We start from the raw sequence: 13,285 nt of genomic DNA on the forward strand, positions 1-13,285 counted from the left end.
CTGCTTCAGTGGTCCACGCTGGGTTTCACAGCTCCCTTGGGAGCCTGCAGTGATATTCTGAGGACTCATACCATTCGTAGTGGGCATGACTTCAATACTGATCTCTTTTTTTTAAAGCATCAGTTTATAAAATAGTTATTTAAATGAAATACTTTTCCTTAAAAATGGAACCATTTGTGATCCTATATGAACACAGGAGATGATTAGTAGACATCAGATAAGCATGGCCATCACTCATGCCATTAGCTGACTTACCATTCAGCTAACACTGTTAGCCAGCAAGGTGGTCTGAGAGCTTTACAGTTCTAGACTGCTCTTATTTTTAGTCTCAAATTGTTTATTGTATACCCGTAATGGACTTAAATTTAGAGACAGTAAGTAGGGAGCACTAGAGGTGACTACAACAAGCCAATTAGGACCATAAATCCTCAAGATGAGCACCATATATTAAATTGCATCAGATGATCAAACTACTTACGTAGTATAGCAGGATGTCATTAATACTGCAAAACTATTCTTGTAAAAGGAAAACAATCATATCTAATTTATACAGTACACGGTAATAAAGATTAGTCATGTTTTCAGTAGATTATTTTTTGAGACACACTAATATCAATGTGACACCTCAAACCACTTCATTTAGAAAGCACGAAAGTTGTTTCTAAGGTTGATTTTTTTTTATTCAAATGCAAGACTGGTACAGGTTATAATAAACTGTAATACTTAAATCTTAGCTACATATCCTGGGTTTTTAAAAAATGTATTTGTTTACACATCATGCTTTTTTTGTGTATAATTAGCATAAAGCCTGCAAAACGTTGGGAAGGGAGCAGGATGTGTTTAGTTTTGGGTAAGTTTGAAATATCAGTGAACCTTCAGGTACGTGAGGACCAGGTAAATTGAGATTGTAGGTGAAGAGTAGACTTGTAGGTGGGGAATAATTCCTACACAGGTGTGATCACTGGAGCCGTGAGAAGGAATGAAATCACTGAGGGAAACAACATCATAACCTAAATGAGTGGAGAAGACCTTGGAAAATGCCTGCTTTTCGGGGTACAGGGCAGAGAGAAACAGCAATTTGAGTACAGAGGAAAAGCCAACAGCAAATGACACTTTGGGGGTCTGGTGGTGCAGTGGTGCAGTGTGGATTGAGAAAAATCCACTAGATTTATTTTAAAGTGAAGTTTACGTTTTATGAGAGATCATTATGAGAAGTCAGTCAGCAAGTTCTCAGATAGTAAACGGTTAAGGAGTTACTGGGGGTGGTTAAAACCACAGATTGGTGGGTTTTAGAAATGTTTGACATGTAATACCAGATCTGATAACATAGCAAACAGAAAATTGAGAAATGGGACTGTCAGGTATTCATTTAAGATGTAGACATAAGGTTAAAAATACATACAATAATGATGTAAAAGAAGACGGGAAGATGAGAAGTTATTGATTATCTACATTTCTATATTCTACATAGAACAGGTCTAATCGGCTCTCCCACTCAGCAGCCCTTCTAGTTGGTATAAGTTTGAGTGTATTAAATGCATCCTTTTTCCTGATTTTTATGATGCTAAGATGTTATCAGCAAATGGATTTCACATGCAGAAGAACCCGACAAATAATACATCTCCTCTGAAGACACGTTTTATAGGTGTTTTACCACATAGGACATACTTGATTGCTTCACTCATTCTTCATGACTAGTAGCAGTGGTCTTGGGGTCAACTGGACATGGATACTCACAAGACCCAGTAGACCGTAGTGGACCGTACTCTGCATCAGCCTCTCTGCTTTTTTGAAAACCCAACATGTCAGTGTTAGGTATATTGTTCCCAGATGATAGCTCAGGTCTAGCGGAAAATGACACAAGGGTGGGAGTGAGCGCCACCCTGGCTTAGCTGCTTCATGCTCCACAGGAAACAGTGTCTTTTTGTGACAGCACATGAGTATAGCATCCAGGACTAAGCAAATGATAAGCCAATTACAAGTCATATTTGATTCAGAAAAGCCCCTGTTTATACTTCCCACTGGGCATGTTTAGCCCTGCTCACTGTCCTCTCAGTCCAGATGTAGCTCATCAGTAGGAGCCATTTTTACTACACTGTTGCTTAGAAACACAGCTGATAGCCCACCTTTATCAGGTTTCCAGGGAAACAGTGCAGGAAGGTTAAGGAGTGGTCATTTTTTATCTGAAGAGGGAGAAAGGTTTTGTTAACCATTTACTCACACTAATTTATTGACAAAATCAATAGAAAACATAATGCTGGCTGTAGGATCCATGCAGTCGACTTTATTAGAGGCAGTGTTTGATTCTATTGACTGTCATAACATCTGGGTATGAAGTTGTTTTTACATCTCAGCAGATGGTGCATGGTAATTATGCTTTGCTGATACTTTCAGCAAATTCAGTAAATTAAAAATCCTTCCTGATATTGTTCACTTGTCCTGGTTCCTTTAAGATCATCTTTGTGATGGAAATATATATCATACAGACTAGGGAACAGAGATTATTAGCAAGTGGGGTTAGGTAAAAATAAGGCAATCTGTGAATGGAGTTCTTACTCTAAACCAGCAATATAAGAATATCTTAAGGAGAAAACACGCCCATACCCACACACTCCACCACCCCAGAGCAATTTTTATTAACCTGTTCTTAAAAATGATTTCCATTTGATATTACTCAAGATGAATGGACTTTTATTCCGACTTCCATAGTGCAACAACTCATTGTAAGATTATGATTGTTTATCACAAAACAGTTTAGTTAATGTGACTTTTCAGGAATGTTTTGTGGAAAACTCTTAAGTTTATCCCTTATTATTCCTAGCCAGTTATAGACCCAAACAAATATGCCCATTTTTCTGATGTTGTTTTAAACATATATGCCCACTGCTCAGAATACTTTTTTTAAAATAAATTGAATAATTCGTATATGTAATTAGATTATTTTAAAAATACTTTAGTCGTAAGTATATATAAAGTGCTGTACTATACATTAGAGATGCAATAGTGAAAAAGAGAAATACAATTCCTAGCCTTATAAATTTTAATTCAGTATTGTTTGCTAAAATTAGATGTTAGAGGCTACTAAAACGAAAATAACTTTTCAAAGTTCATTAGTTGAAAATTTAACTATGTAAATTTATATAAATGTAAATATAAGATTCAAATTTTAAAATATGCTTTATTCATGTATTTGGAGCTATTTCATCTGGTTTTATAATAATTTTTAAAATAAGAACTAATTTGAGCAGAACACAGTAAGAAAGTAGTAGAGCCAGAAATACCAGTCACAAAAGCAAATAAAGTTAACATGTCTGTAACATTTATGAATGATCTCATTATTAATCTTACTTGATACTAATGACCAGCCTCATAGGTAAGCATTTTAAAAACTCTCATTCTACTTAAAAAGGCAATTGAGACTGGAAATAGGTGATAAATAGTTATTCAGGGAGGATGTGATACTGTAATAAAACTTGCTACCACTGGGTGGCAGTGTTGATTTCTGGGAAATCAGAGAAAAATGTTGGTTTATGTTCAAAAAGGTTCAGTTCATTTGAATAATAATTCAAATGTAAAAGTCTATGTTTAGTAAAATAATAATAAAAAATCAAATTTGTTAAATCCAACTCATTATTTGTATAATCAATCTATAACCTCTTTATAGCAGTTTGGTTAGTGGGAAAGAAGGAAATGTAGTATTTTTAAAAGTTCAGTAAATAAGCATAAGTAGACGAATAGTACATAAGAAAATTTGTAACATATCTCAATTCTTTTGCCGTTTTAAGACAACATGTATAAACCTTTTGATAACAAAAAATTCTCTTTTAATAGTTTTTACTTTCTTTATATCAGGTACATATTTTAGTAATCTTTTTAAGAATTGTTCTCCAGTGAGTCATTTTACTTTATTTATCTCTGTTTCTCAGAGGACTTCTATGTATTTGTTTCACACTGAACTCTCAAGTATTTATTGCATTATCAATACATTTTAGCAATCTATTGACCCCAGAACGTGAAACTTCAATAAAGAGTATATAAAAGATACTGCCAATCTCATGACACTAGCAATATGATATTTATTTTTAATTACATATGAAAGATAAATCATTAATCATTTTCTTAAAACTAATACAATATTAGAATCTAGTGTTTAAGCAAATTATTTAAGTTTAGTATTAAAACTTCGAGGTAGAGGGGGGATACTTTTATTCTTTCTTTCCCTAGTTGTTTTTTTATTTTGCTTTGTTTTGCCCAACTCCTTACCCTAGTTTCTTTAGTTTTTGCTACCGTATATGAAAAAGATTGACAAAGTATATTAGATTGGTCTTGCTGTGTTAGAATTTCTGAACTGCCTTTTCAGTACAGTTTGCCCTGGACATACATAACCTAACAGCAGATGTACCACGATCTCTAGAATCATGCTTGTTTGCCTCCCAGCTCATCTACATTGAGAACCAGATGATAGCCAGTCTACTTATGCCCCTGAGCTTCTGTTTTCTCATTAAAAAAAAAGACACTATTGCATCAAATTTTTTTGGGGTCAAATCAGTGAGAACATTTATATGAAGATAGCTGACAGTAAATAAGCACTTTAAAAATCAATTAATTTGAAGAATATTACTGTTTCATAAATATGACAGTGGAGGGATATGGTAGAAAGGAAACTGTTGAGAACAGAAAGGACAAGGGAAATTATAGCAGCTACTTTTGTGGATGGACTGTACCTATTACCATATTTAACAATTACATGTGGCCTAGTACCATAGTTTATTATATTATGGATTTTTTAAAAAATAGATAGATGTTGAATTATTGATATTCTCCCTCTCTCTCTCTAGGATACTTACAGAGAGCTACAATGGAAAAGTCCTGGATGCTGTGGAACTTTGTTGAAAGATGGCTAATAGCCTTGGCTTCATGGTCTTGGGCTCTCTGCCGTATTTCTCTTTTACCTTTAATAGTGACTTTTCATCTGTATGGAGGCATTATTTTACTTTTGTTAATATTCATATCAATAGCAGGTATTCTGTATAAATTCCAGGATGTATTGCTTTATTTTCCAGAACAGCCATCCTCTTCACGTCTTTATGTTCCCATGCCCACTGGCATTCCACATGAAAACATTTTCATCAGAACCAAAGATGGAATACGTCTGAATCTTATTTTGATACGATACACTGGAGACAATTCACCCTATTCCCCAACTATAATTTATTTTCATGGCAATGCAGGCAACATAGGTCACAGGTTGCCAAATGCATTACTTATGTTGGTTAACCTCAAAGTTAACCTTTTGCTGGTTGATTATCGAGGATATGGAAAAAGTGAAGGAGAAGCAAGTGAAGAAGGACTCTACTTAGATTCTGAAGCTGTGTTAGACTACGTGATGACTAGACCTGACCTTGATAAAACAAAAATTTTTCTTTTTGGCCGTTCCTTGGGTGGAGCAGTGGCTATTCATTTGGCTTCTGAAAATTCACATAGGATTTCAGCCATTATGGTGGAGAACACATTTTTAAGCATACCACATATGGCCAGCACTTTATTTTCATTCTTTCCGATGCGTTACCTTCCTTTATGGTGCTACAAAAATAAATTTTTGTCCTACAGAAAAATCTCTCAGTGCAGAATGCCTTCTCTTTTCATCTCTGGACTCTCAGATCAATTAATTCCACCAGTAATGATGAAACAACTTTATGAACTCTCCCCATCTCGGACTAAGAGATTAGCCATTTTTCCAGATGGGACTCACAATGACACATGGCAGTGCCAAGGCTATTTCACTGCACTTGAACAGTTCATCAAAGAAGTCGTAAAGAGCCATTCTCCTGAAGAAATGGCAAAAACTTCATCTAATGTAACAATTATATAATGTTTCCCTTTTTGATTATTGCATTGTATTTTAATTTGTGCAGAATGATAAAGAATGTTCCTTTTAGAAGTATTTTCTGTCTGTACCTGTCTGAAGAGTGACATTAAACTTTGAAAGGACTTCACTGCTCCTTTATGATATTCCAAATAGTTTTTTACATTGGAAAAACTATAATTCTTGGGATTCTTTCATACATTTTCATCAAAACTTTCAGTGTGATTATGTATTCATATCTTTAGTTTAATATGTCAGTATAATAGATATTGTTCAAAAGTTTCTTGTTGCTAAAGTGGTGTAATCTGTTACACAGATGAATAGCTAGATGTGGAAAGAGATGTAAACAAGAAACCTTTGGGTATTATTTCTTAAGTAAATATTGGGACAATCATGGTAAGCAAACTTAGTTCTGTAACTGCATTTTTCACCTTAAAAGTTAAATGAAATGCATGATGGTATTTTATTCCTTGAATTATGCAATGCAACATTTTACATGTAAATAGCACTGGTCATATACTGATGTATATGGTTATCTGGGTTATATCTATTTTTATGTAAACTCTATTTTGTTTTTGGCAAGAAGTGAAATTGAGACTTATGTGCAGGTTGCCATTGAATTTTGCTCTGGTGAATGCTGAGATCCAGCTTTTTCTTACAAATAAATGGGACCCTGTTTTCCAATATAAATGTACCGTGTTTTTGTTAGGTACAGTCTGGATCATGGCATGTAGAAATAGAAATTTAGAATTTTACTGCAGCTTCGATGTGCATATTTGAACTTTTTAACATTTGTAACTTTGGTGGCAAAGAGAATTTTAGCTTCTATCGATTTTGTAAGTCTTCAGCTGAACCACTAATAGCAGTCATAGTGAAGATTAGCACTACTTAGAATTAAATTAGGAAGTCTTTTATCATTACAGGATTGTACATACTACTTTATAAAAATTCTCACATTTGATTTTAAATCCCAGTACCTAGTTATATCTAACTTATCAAAGGCAAGATATCATTTATTGGACTTCTTGAAAATAAAAGTTACAAAATCCAACAACAACAACAAAAAACCAATGTTCTTGGTTTTAATGTTCCAGTTGCTGTGAAATAGAACTCCTACAATCAAAAGACAGTTTTAGGAAGTCTTATTTATTGATTTTAAAAGTTTTACATGTAGGAGTGTGGGAATGAAGGAATTCTGGAGCTTTTTGACACAAAACCTCTTACCACATTTAGCAATTAAATGGCTATAGGTGGGAAGTAGGATTTAGATGTATAGAAAAGTAAGAAAATCTTACTTAGAAAAAAGCCCCTTGAAACTTGCAGGATTTACCTTAATAAAAATACACACTATGAGTCATAATTGTGCCAAGTTGTTTCATGCAGTCCTCAAAAATTAGATGTAATTGAGCTTTGTGTAATATTATGTCAGCTTTAACATATAATATTTTGAATATTTTAGCTATATTTAGTGGCTTTCTGCAAGCAACTAGAACAGAGAAATAATGGGTCAATAATCTTGACCTCAATTTAAAACTTTCAGTGGAGATAGGGCTAGAAATACTTTTGCCAAATAGCATTCTTATTCACTTTATGCCAGTATCTAGAAAAAATAAATTATAGCAAGTATGATTTCTAAGAATAATGTTTTTCTATAAATTACTGATTGTAAAAAGTCTTGCTTTTTAAAACAAGTTGGTAATGCATATCATGGAAGGCATATTTTGTATGTATAAATTCACCACAATTAAAGACTATTCTTGTCAGTCCTTGCTATGTAGAATGACTATTCTAAATATTAATGTATTAAAAAGAAAATACAACAAAATGTATATTTAGACACGAGCTTACATGGCATACCTTATATTTGTATCATTCTTTAAAGTTTACAAAAAAACACCTTATGTTTTTATGTAATCAGTCATTACACTATGGAGAAATTTATCAGCTTTAGTTCTAAATATGCTGATGAAGTATAAAAGCTATTTCTTCATCAGTATTTTGCTTTTATGCTGCTTTTTCTTTTTGATACTCCAGGTTTATAAACTATCTTTTTAAATTTTAAGCTAGGACTTCAAAAATTGTAGAGAACTTGTTTTCCGTCCCCTTCTTTCATTCTCTTAGGGTTAAGGAGCCTTTCTTTCTGCAGCTAAGGGCACAGGCTGTGCCTAGGGCTATACCACCACTAGCATCTGTATTTGAGACTGTTTCCTTAGATGGGTAAGAGGTGGAGAACAAACTTAGTGTCAGGGGTCCATGAAGACCATGGCATCATTTTTGAAAATATTTCTAGTTTTGTAGCCAAAGCAATTGGTTTTAGTAAAATGAGACTTCTACAGGAGTCACTCCTTCACTGTGGACCCATTGCTTAGTGGGAATGGAAGTATATGTATCTATCTTGTGTATTAACTTCTGACTTATTTATACAAGAGCAGCTATAGGAGTTTACAAAAGAACTTTAAGTTATTAAGTTACTATAAATTTGGCGATCCTAGAGTGATCTTAAATATGGCAAGATACAGCTCATTTAGAATAAAATCTCACATCCATTATTTTAAAAGGAATGATTGGGGGGAAAAACTGGTGAAAAAGAAATATAAAAAGGACCCTAAAAAGAACTCTGCAAAATAAGAGAAGAAATAATTTGTGACAGGTAATATAATACCATTAGGATAGAAACAAGAAGAAAGGAAAGTGTGACACAGTTTTTAAATTTAGATATAGAAAATAATGAATTAATGAGATTGGTGAAAGGAAATCGTGCAAAACATTTGAATGCAAAGCATTTCTAACAAAAAGTGACTGGAGCACTTGCCATTGCAACTACCCTGTTTTTGCAGTTATGTTTTTGACTGTTAAAATGGATATTTTCATAAAAATGGTGTTCTGAATTTTGCTACAGGGCTGCTTAAATTTATGATTACCTGTAGACACTTGATAATTACATAGATTACAGCTTTGGTAATATGTCACTGGAGTAATTACACTGTAATACCTGTTGAGAATTCATACCATCTGATGCTTATATATTAATTTCTTATGTTTGTAAGATTTGGCTTTGTGGGAATAGGTGTGGGGAAATTAAAGGGTGAAGGCCATGTTTCATTTTTTATAAATTACCTTTCAAGCTCAGATAGCTTAAGAGCAGTTTATATTAAGGAGACCCTTTTCTCCTTGAGGATAGGGATAGGTAAGGTAAACTTGTAAAAAGAATGTCACAAGTCACTTTTTAATTAAGTCATGATTGAGATACTGAAATCTTCCACTCATTCTTCTCTCCCATTTTTCTATTATGTTTGATAATTATATGTATTTTTAAAAACTGTGAGAGGAAAAATTAGTCATAAATAACCCTTTTGGATTATCCACTTAAATTTATGTATTTTCATATTACTCAGGTAAAGATGGAAATGACAGAGCACAGACATTTATTTTTTAAATTGATAGGGTAGAAAATGAAATGTACTTCTGTTTATTCTTAATACTATGTATATATATATATATACACACATCGTTTTAGCAAATTGGAAATAATATATTCATTTGTATGGCAAGATAAATGCAGTCATCTTAATACTAGTCTATACATTTTTGCCAAATGGCGCAAATATACCTCCATTTATATTTTGTATCTTAAAATGTAGTTTAAAAATAGGACTATGTATGAGACACTTTTTTACAAAAAGTGCCATATATACATATGTAACAGGTGAGTGTGTGTTTAACATAATTTATAATGATTTCCGTCAGTACAGCGTATATGGAAAATTCAAGTTGTTTTTAACATATTCAAGTATGTTCAGTATGAAATAAGTTAATCCCATTTCATAATGTAAATCATATTTTTGTTATTTGCCATATTTTATTTGAAGTGATAAAATTTTATAACTCCAATTTGAATGTCATAGTACATTGTGTGCTAACCATGGCAAGCAAACATTTACATTTGTTTTTTACAATAAATTTCTTTTAAAATATACTTTCTATTTTTCTGTACTGACATATGCAATAAATTGGTACATTAAAAATTTGATTAATGTCTTCAGATAGTTTGTATTCAGTCTTTTTTTAAAAATTGTTAATCTAGAATTTTATGGTAGGACATTAAAGTTTCCTCAATGGTTATGTAAAATTCCTGAATTTGCACTGAAATTAATGAATTTATTCTAGTAATGGTGTGGATAAAAAATAGAAGTTAGATTTATATTTCCTTCCCCGGAGAGTATTATCCTCTTACATACATTTAATTTAGGCTAATATTAAAACTATACATAAACCATTGGTGAATAACTAATCCCTAATGCATTTCTTTAGTTAATTGAATCTAGGAATGAATACATTTTAACTTCATAATTATGTTGCCTTCAGATTTCATAAAATGCTTTTTTAAAAAAATTCTGCTTTTTTTCCCCTCTTGTTTGTATTTTAGTTAATGGTTTTTAATGATCAAAAAATGGCCTGATACTAACTCAGCCTTTAGGGGCCTGTACCTTGCTTTTCCTAACAAGAAATGTGCATGCTTGAGTATGTCAGAATGAGTTGGATAATAGGAAGTGTATGATGAATCTTAAATGGTCCCCTGAAAGGGAAGATGAAGAATTCACGTATTGAGGTCCATCTTTGTATGGGCAGATCTGGTGGGAGCTAGGGTCTCTCATGTACTACCCTGAAAGATCGCCAACTTGAATCCCAGGGTGAAGTCGTTTTTAGATTACTGTTTCTTACATTTGAAAGATAAGTTTTTTCACATTCCCATTTCACTCTCCAACTCTTTCATTACATTCTGTTACATACTAAAAAGCATGAACAATTAGATCTGGCTAGAGACTATAACTCCTATCTTACTAAGGGGAGAGGAAGGTAAAGAAATTTTTTGAGTATCTTCAAATATAAGGCCCAGGTGTTGAATGTGTTAATGTCATTGAATCTTCACAACAAATCTTAGAGTGATTTGTAGTCCCATTTTGTAAGAAATAGGCTCGGAGTGGTTCAGTAACATGCTCAAGGTTACCTAGAGTGAACCAAGATGTCAATCCAGGTCTCTAATTCTAAATCGAGGACAGCTATTCATTTGCCAATTTACCCAAACAATTTGAAAATTTTGTTCATGTTGGAATAGATTAGAAATGTTGAAATGGGTTACAAGTTGATCAGTTATTCAGGAATCCGAAAGAATTGGCTGTGAACTGAAATAAGTATTATACAGTAAAGTACATGTTTTCAAAGTCATTAAATGCGTGTTTCTGTAGGAAAGTCTAGATGTTAGTCTCATAAGAGTTACCCTCTCAAAAAACCTTGGAGTCATCTTTTTATTCCTGATATTTTGAAACACATCTTGCTGTTTTTCCAATAAGATTTATTTTCCCAACATTTCCACTACTACCATACTAGTCCCTGACATTATTTCATAGTAGTCAACATTTTTATTGGGTGATTTTTGTGTTCAAAGTATTGTTCTGACTCCTTTATGTCGTTTATTCTTAATAACTGAATATGAACTGGACCATTGCCCCATTCTTTCTAGCTTACCAGAAAAACTCCTTATCATTCCTTATCCAGTGGTTTTCAGTGGCTGCATTTCTCAGTAGATCAAAGTCAGGGTCTCATTCTATAGGGTCCTTTACAAACTAAACCTTGTAAAAGGTATCTGTTCTTTCTCTTTCTTGAATCAAACTTACTCCTCTTCTGTGCATTTATTTATATCTGGTGCTTTAACCTCTAGATCCAGTGCCTCCCTCCCACCTCTCTAGGCCCCTGAGTCCCTGACCAAATTTATGGTAGCTCTACCAATAGCTTTTTTTGTTTTCTTTTTCTGAACACCCATTGCACTCAAAGCATTTTGTATTTTGATACTTGATTATATTCAATTCATTTCTTTATAATATATTGTCTTTTGATCTGACAGGAATGTCATGTGATTCCTGTCTTACATGGCACGTGGCACAGTGCTGAGCGTGTTGTAGTACTAAATACATTTTCTGTATAGAATGTGCACACTGAGTATAAAGTTTGTCCAAACCTCCCTCTTTAAGAAGAAAAGCACGAAGGCCATTACTTTAATACTTTACATTTCTTAAAAGTTTAGACCTAAAATAGCAACAAACCTGGAAGTTACACACACCCCAAAGCAATAATTAAAGTGGAAACATTGGAAGTTACCCGTGTAATTACATCAGTCTGCAGAAAATAATGGGGGCAATAGTTGTGCAGGTTGTATGTTCCTTGAGGGCTCCTTCTTAAGCAGAGCAGAAGAGCCTGGTAACAGTAAGCTCAGGGAGGAGAGGAGCAAAGAGTACAGATGGTGGATGTGAAACAGAGATCAGTGGAGATCAACAAGTGTGGCAGTATCAAGTAGATCTGGTGTTGGATGAGACAGGAAGAACCAGAAAGTCAGGTGGGCACTTTAGTGGAAGGGCAAAGAAGCCCTTGTCATGGGACATCCAGTTGGGGAGATAGTGACTACTGTCCCAGTTTTTATTTCTTTCTGTCCTTTTTTTTTTTTTTTTTGAGAGGGAGTCTCACTCTGTGGCCCAGGCTGGAGTGCAGTGGCGGGATCTCCACTCACTGCAAGCTCCGCCTTCCGGGTTCACGCCATTCTGCCTCAGCCTTCCCAGTAGCTGGGACAGGCTAATTTTTTGTATTTTTAGTAGAGACGCGGTTTCACCATGTTAGCCAGGATGGCTCGATCTCCTGACCTCGTGATCGCCCGTCTCGGCCTCTCAAAGTGCTAGGATTACAGGCATGAGCCACCACGCCCGGCCTCTTTTAACCCTGTACCCATGGTTCCTTTGTTAAAAATTATCATCACCATTACTTTTTAAACAAATGACACAGACACTTGAATTAATGTGACACTGGCATTTTTCTTAGCCTTTTGTTCCAGAGCATATTTCTTGAGGTATAAGTGAGTTCCAGGCTCCTCTATGCAAAGAGCATGCATGTCTCAAAACAGGACAGACTGCATTAGGGAGGGTGTGGGAAGGGCAAAATCTCTGGAGACAGTAAATGTTATGGACTATTTGTGCTCTCCCAAAATTCATGTGTGAGAACCTAATCCCCAAAGCAATGGTTATTAGGAGGTGGGGATTTGTGGGGCAGTGACCTTATGAGTGTGGAGGGATGAGGGCCCTCATGAAAGGAAGAGAGCTACTCCTACCTCTCTCTGCCATGTGAGGATACAAGGAGATAGCTGTCTACCAACCAGGAAGAGAGCCCTTACCAGATGTGGGGTCTGCCAGCACCTTGATCTGGGACTTTCTAGCTTCCAGAAATGTGAGAAATAAATTTCTGTTTAAGCCATTTAGTCTGTGATACTTGTTACAGCAGCCCAAAGTGAGTAAGACAAGAAACAATTCTAATTCTTTCTTAAAAGTGGCCCTGGAGATGAATGAGAGCTGATTTAATAGTTTTTCTTCTTTTTAT

The 13,285-nt window shown here is 34.3% G+C and overlaps 1 protein-coding gene across 1 annotated transcript; it reads left to right on the forward strand.

The window, feature by feature from the left end:
• The first annotated feature begins 4,858 nt into the window (after positions 1 to 4,858).
• On the forward strand, positions 4,859 to 6,550 carry ABHD13 (abhydrolase domain containing 13). The gene has a single exon (XM_063651138.1). It carries the CDS (start codon positions 4,859 to 4,861, stop codon positions 5,870 to 5,872), a length of 1,014 nt encoding a protein of 337 aa, XP_063507208.1. The 3' UTR covers positions 5,873 to 6,550.
• The last annotated feature ends 6,735 nt before the right edge of the window (positions 6,551 to 13,285 follow it).

This window comes from Pongo pygmaeus, chromosome 14, assembly GCF_028885625.2.
Source record: "Pongo pygmaeus isolate AG05252 chromosome 14, NHGRI_mPonPyg2-v2.0_pri, whole genome shotgun sequence".
Taxonomy (NCBI): Eukaryota; Metazoa; Chordata; class Mammalia; order Primates; family Hominidae; genus Pongo; species Pongo pygmaeus.

Excerpts from the sequence above, each read along its gene's own strand:
- ABHD13 (XM_063651138.1), top strand. The coding sequence starts at position 4,859 with ATGGAAAAGTCCTGGATGCTGTGGAACTTTGTTGAAAGATGGCTAATA.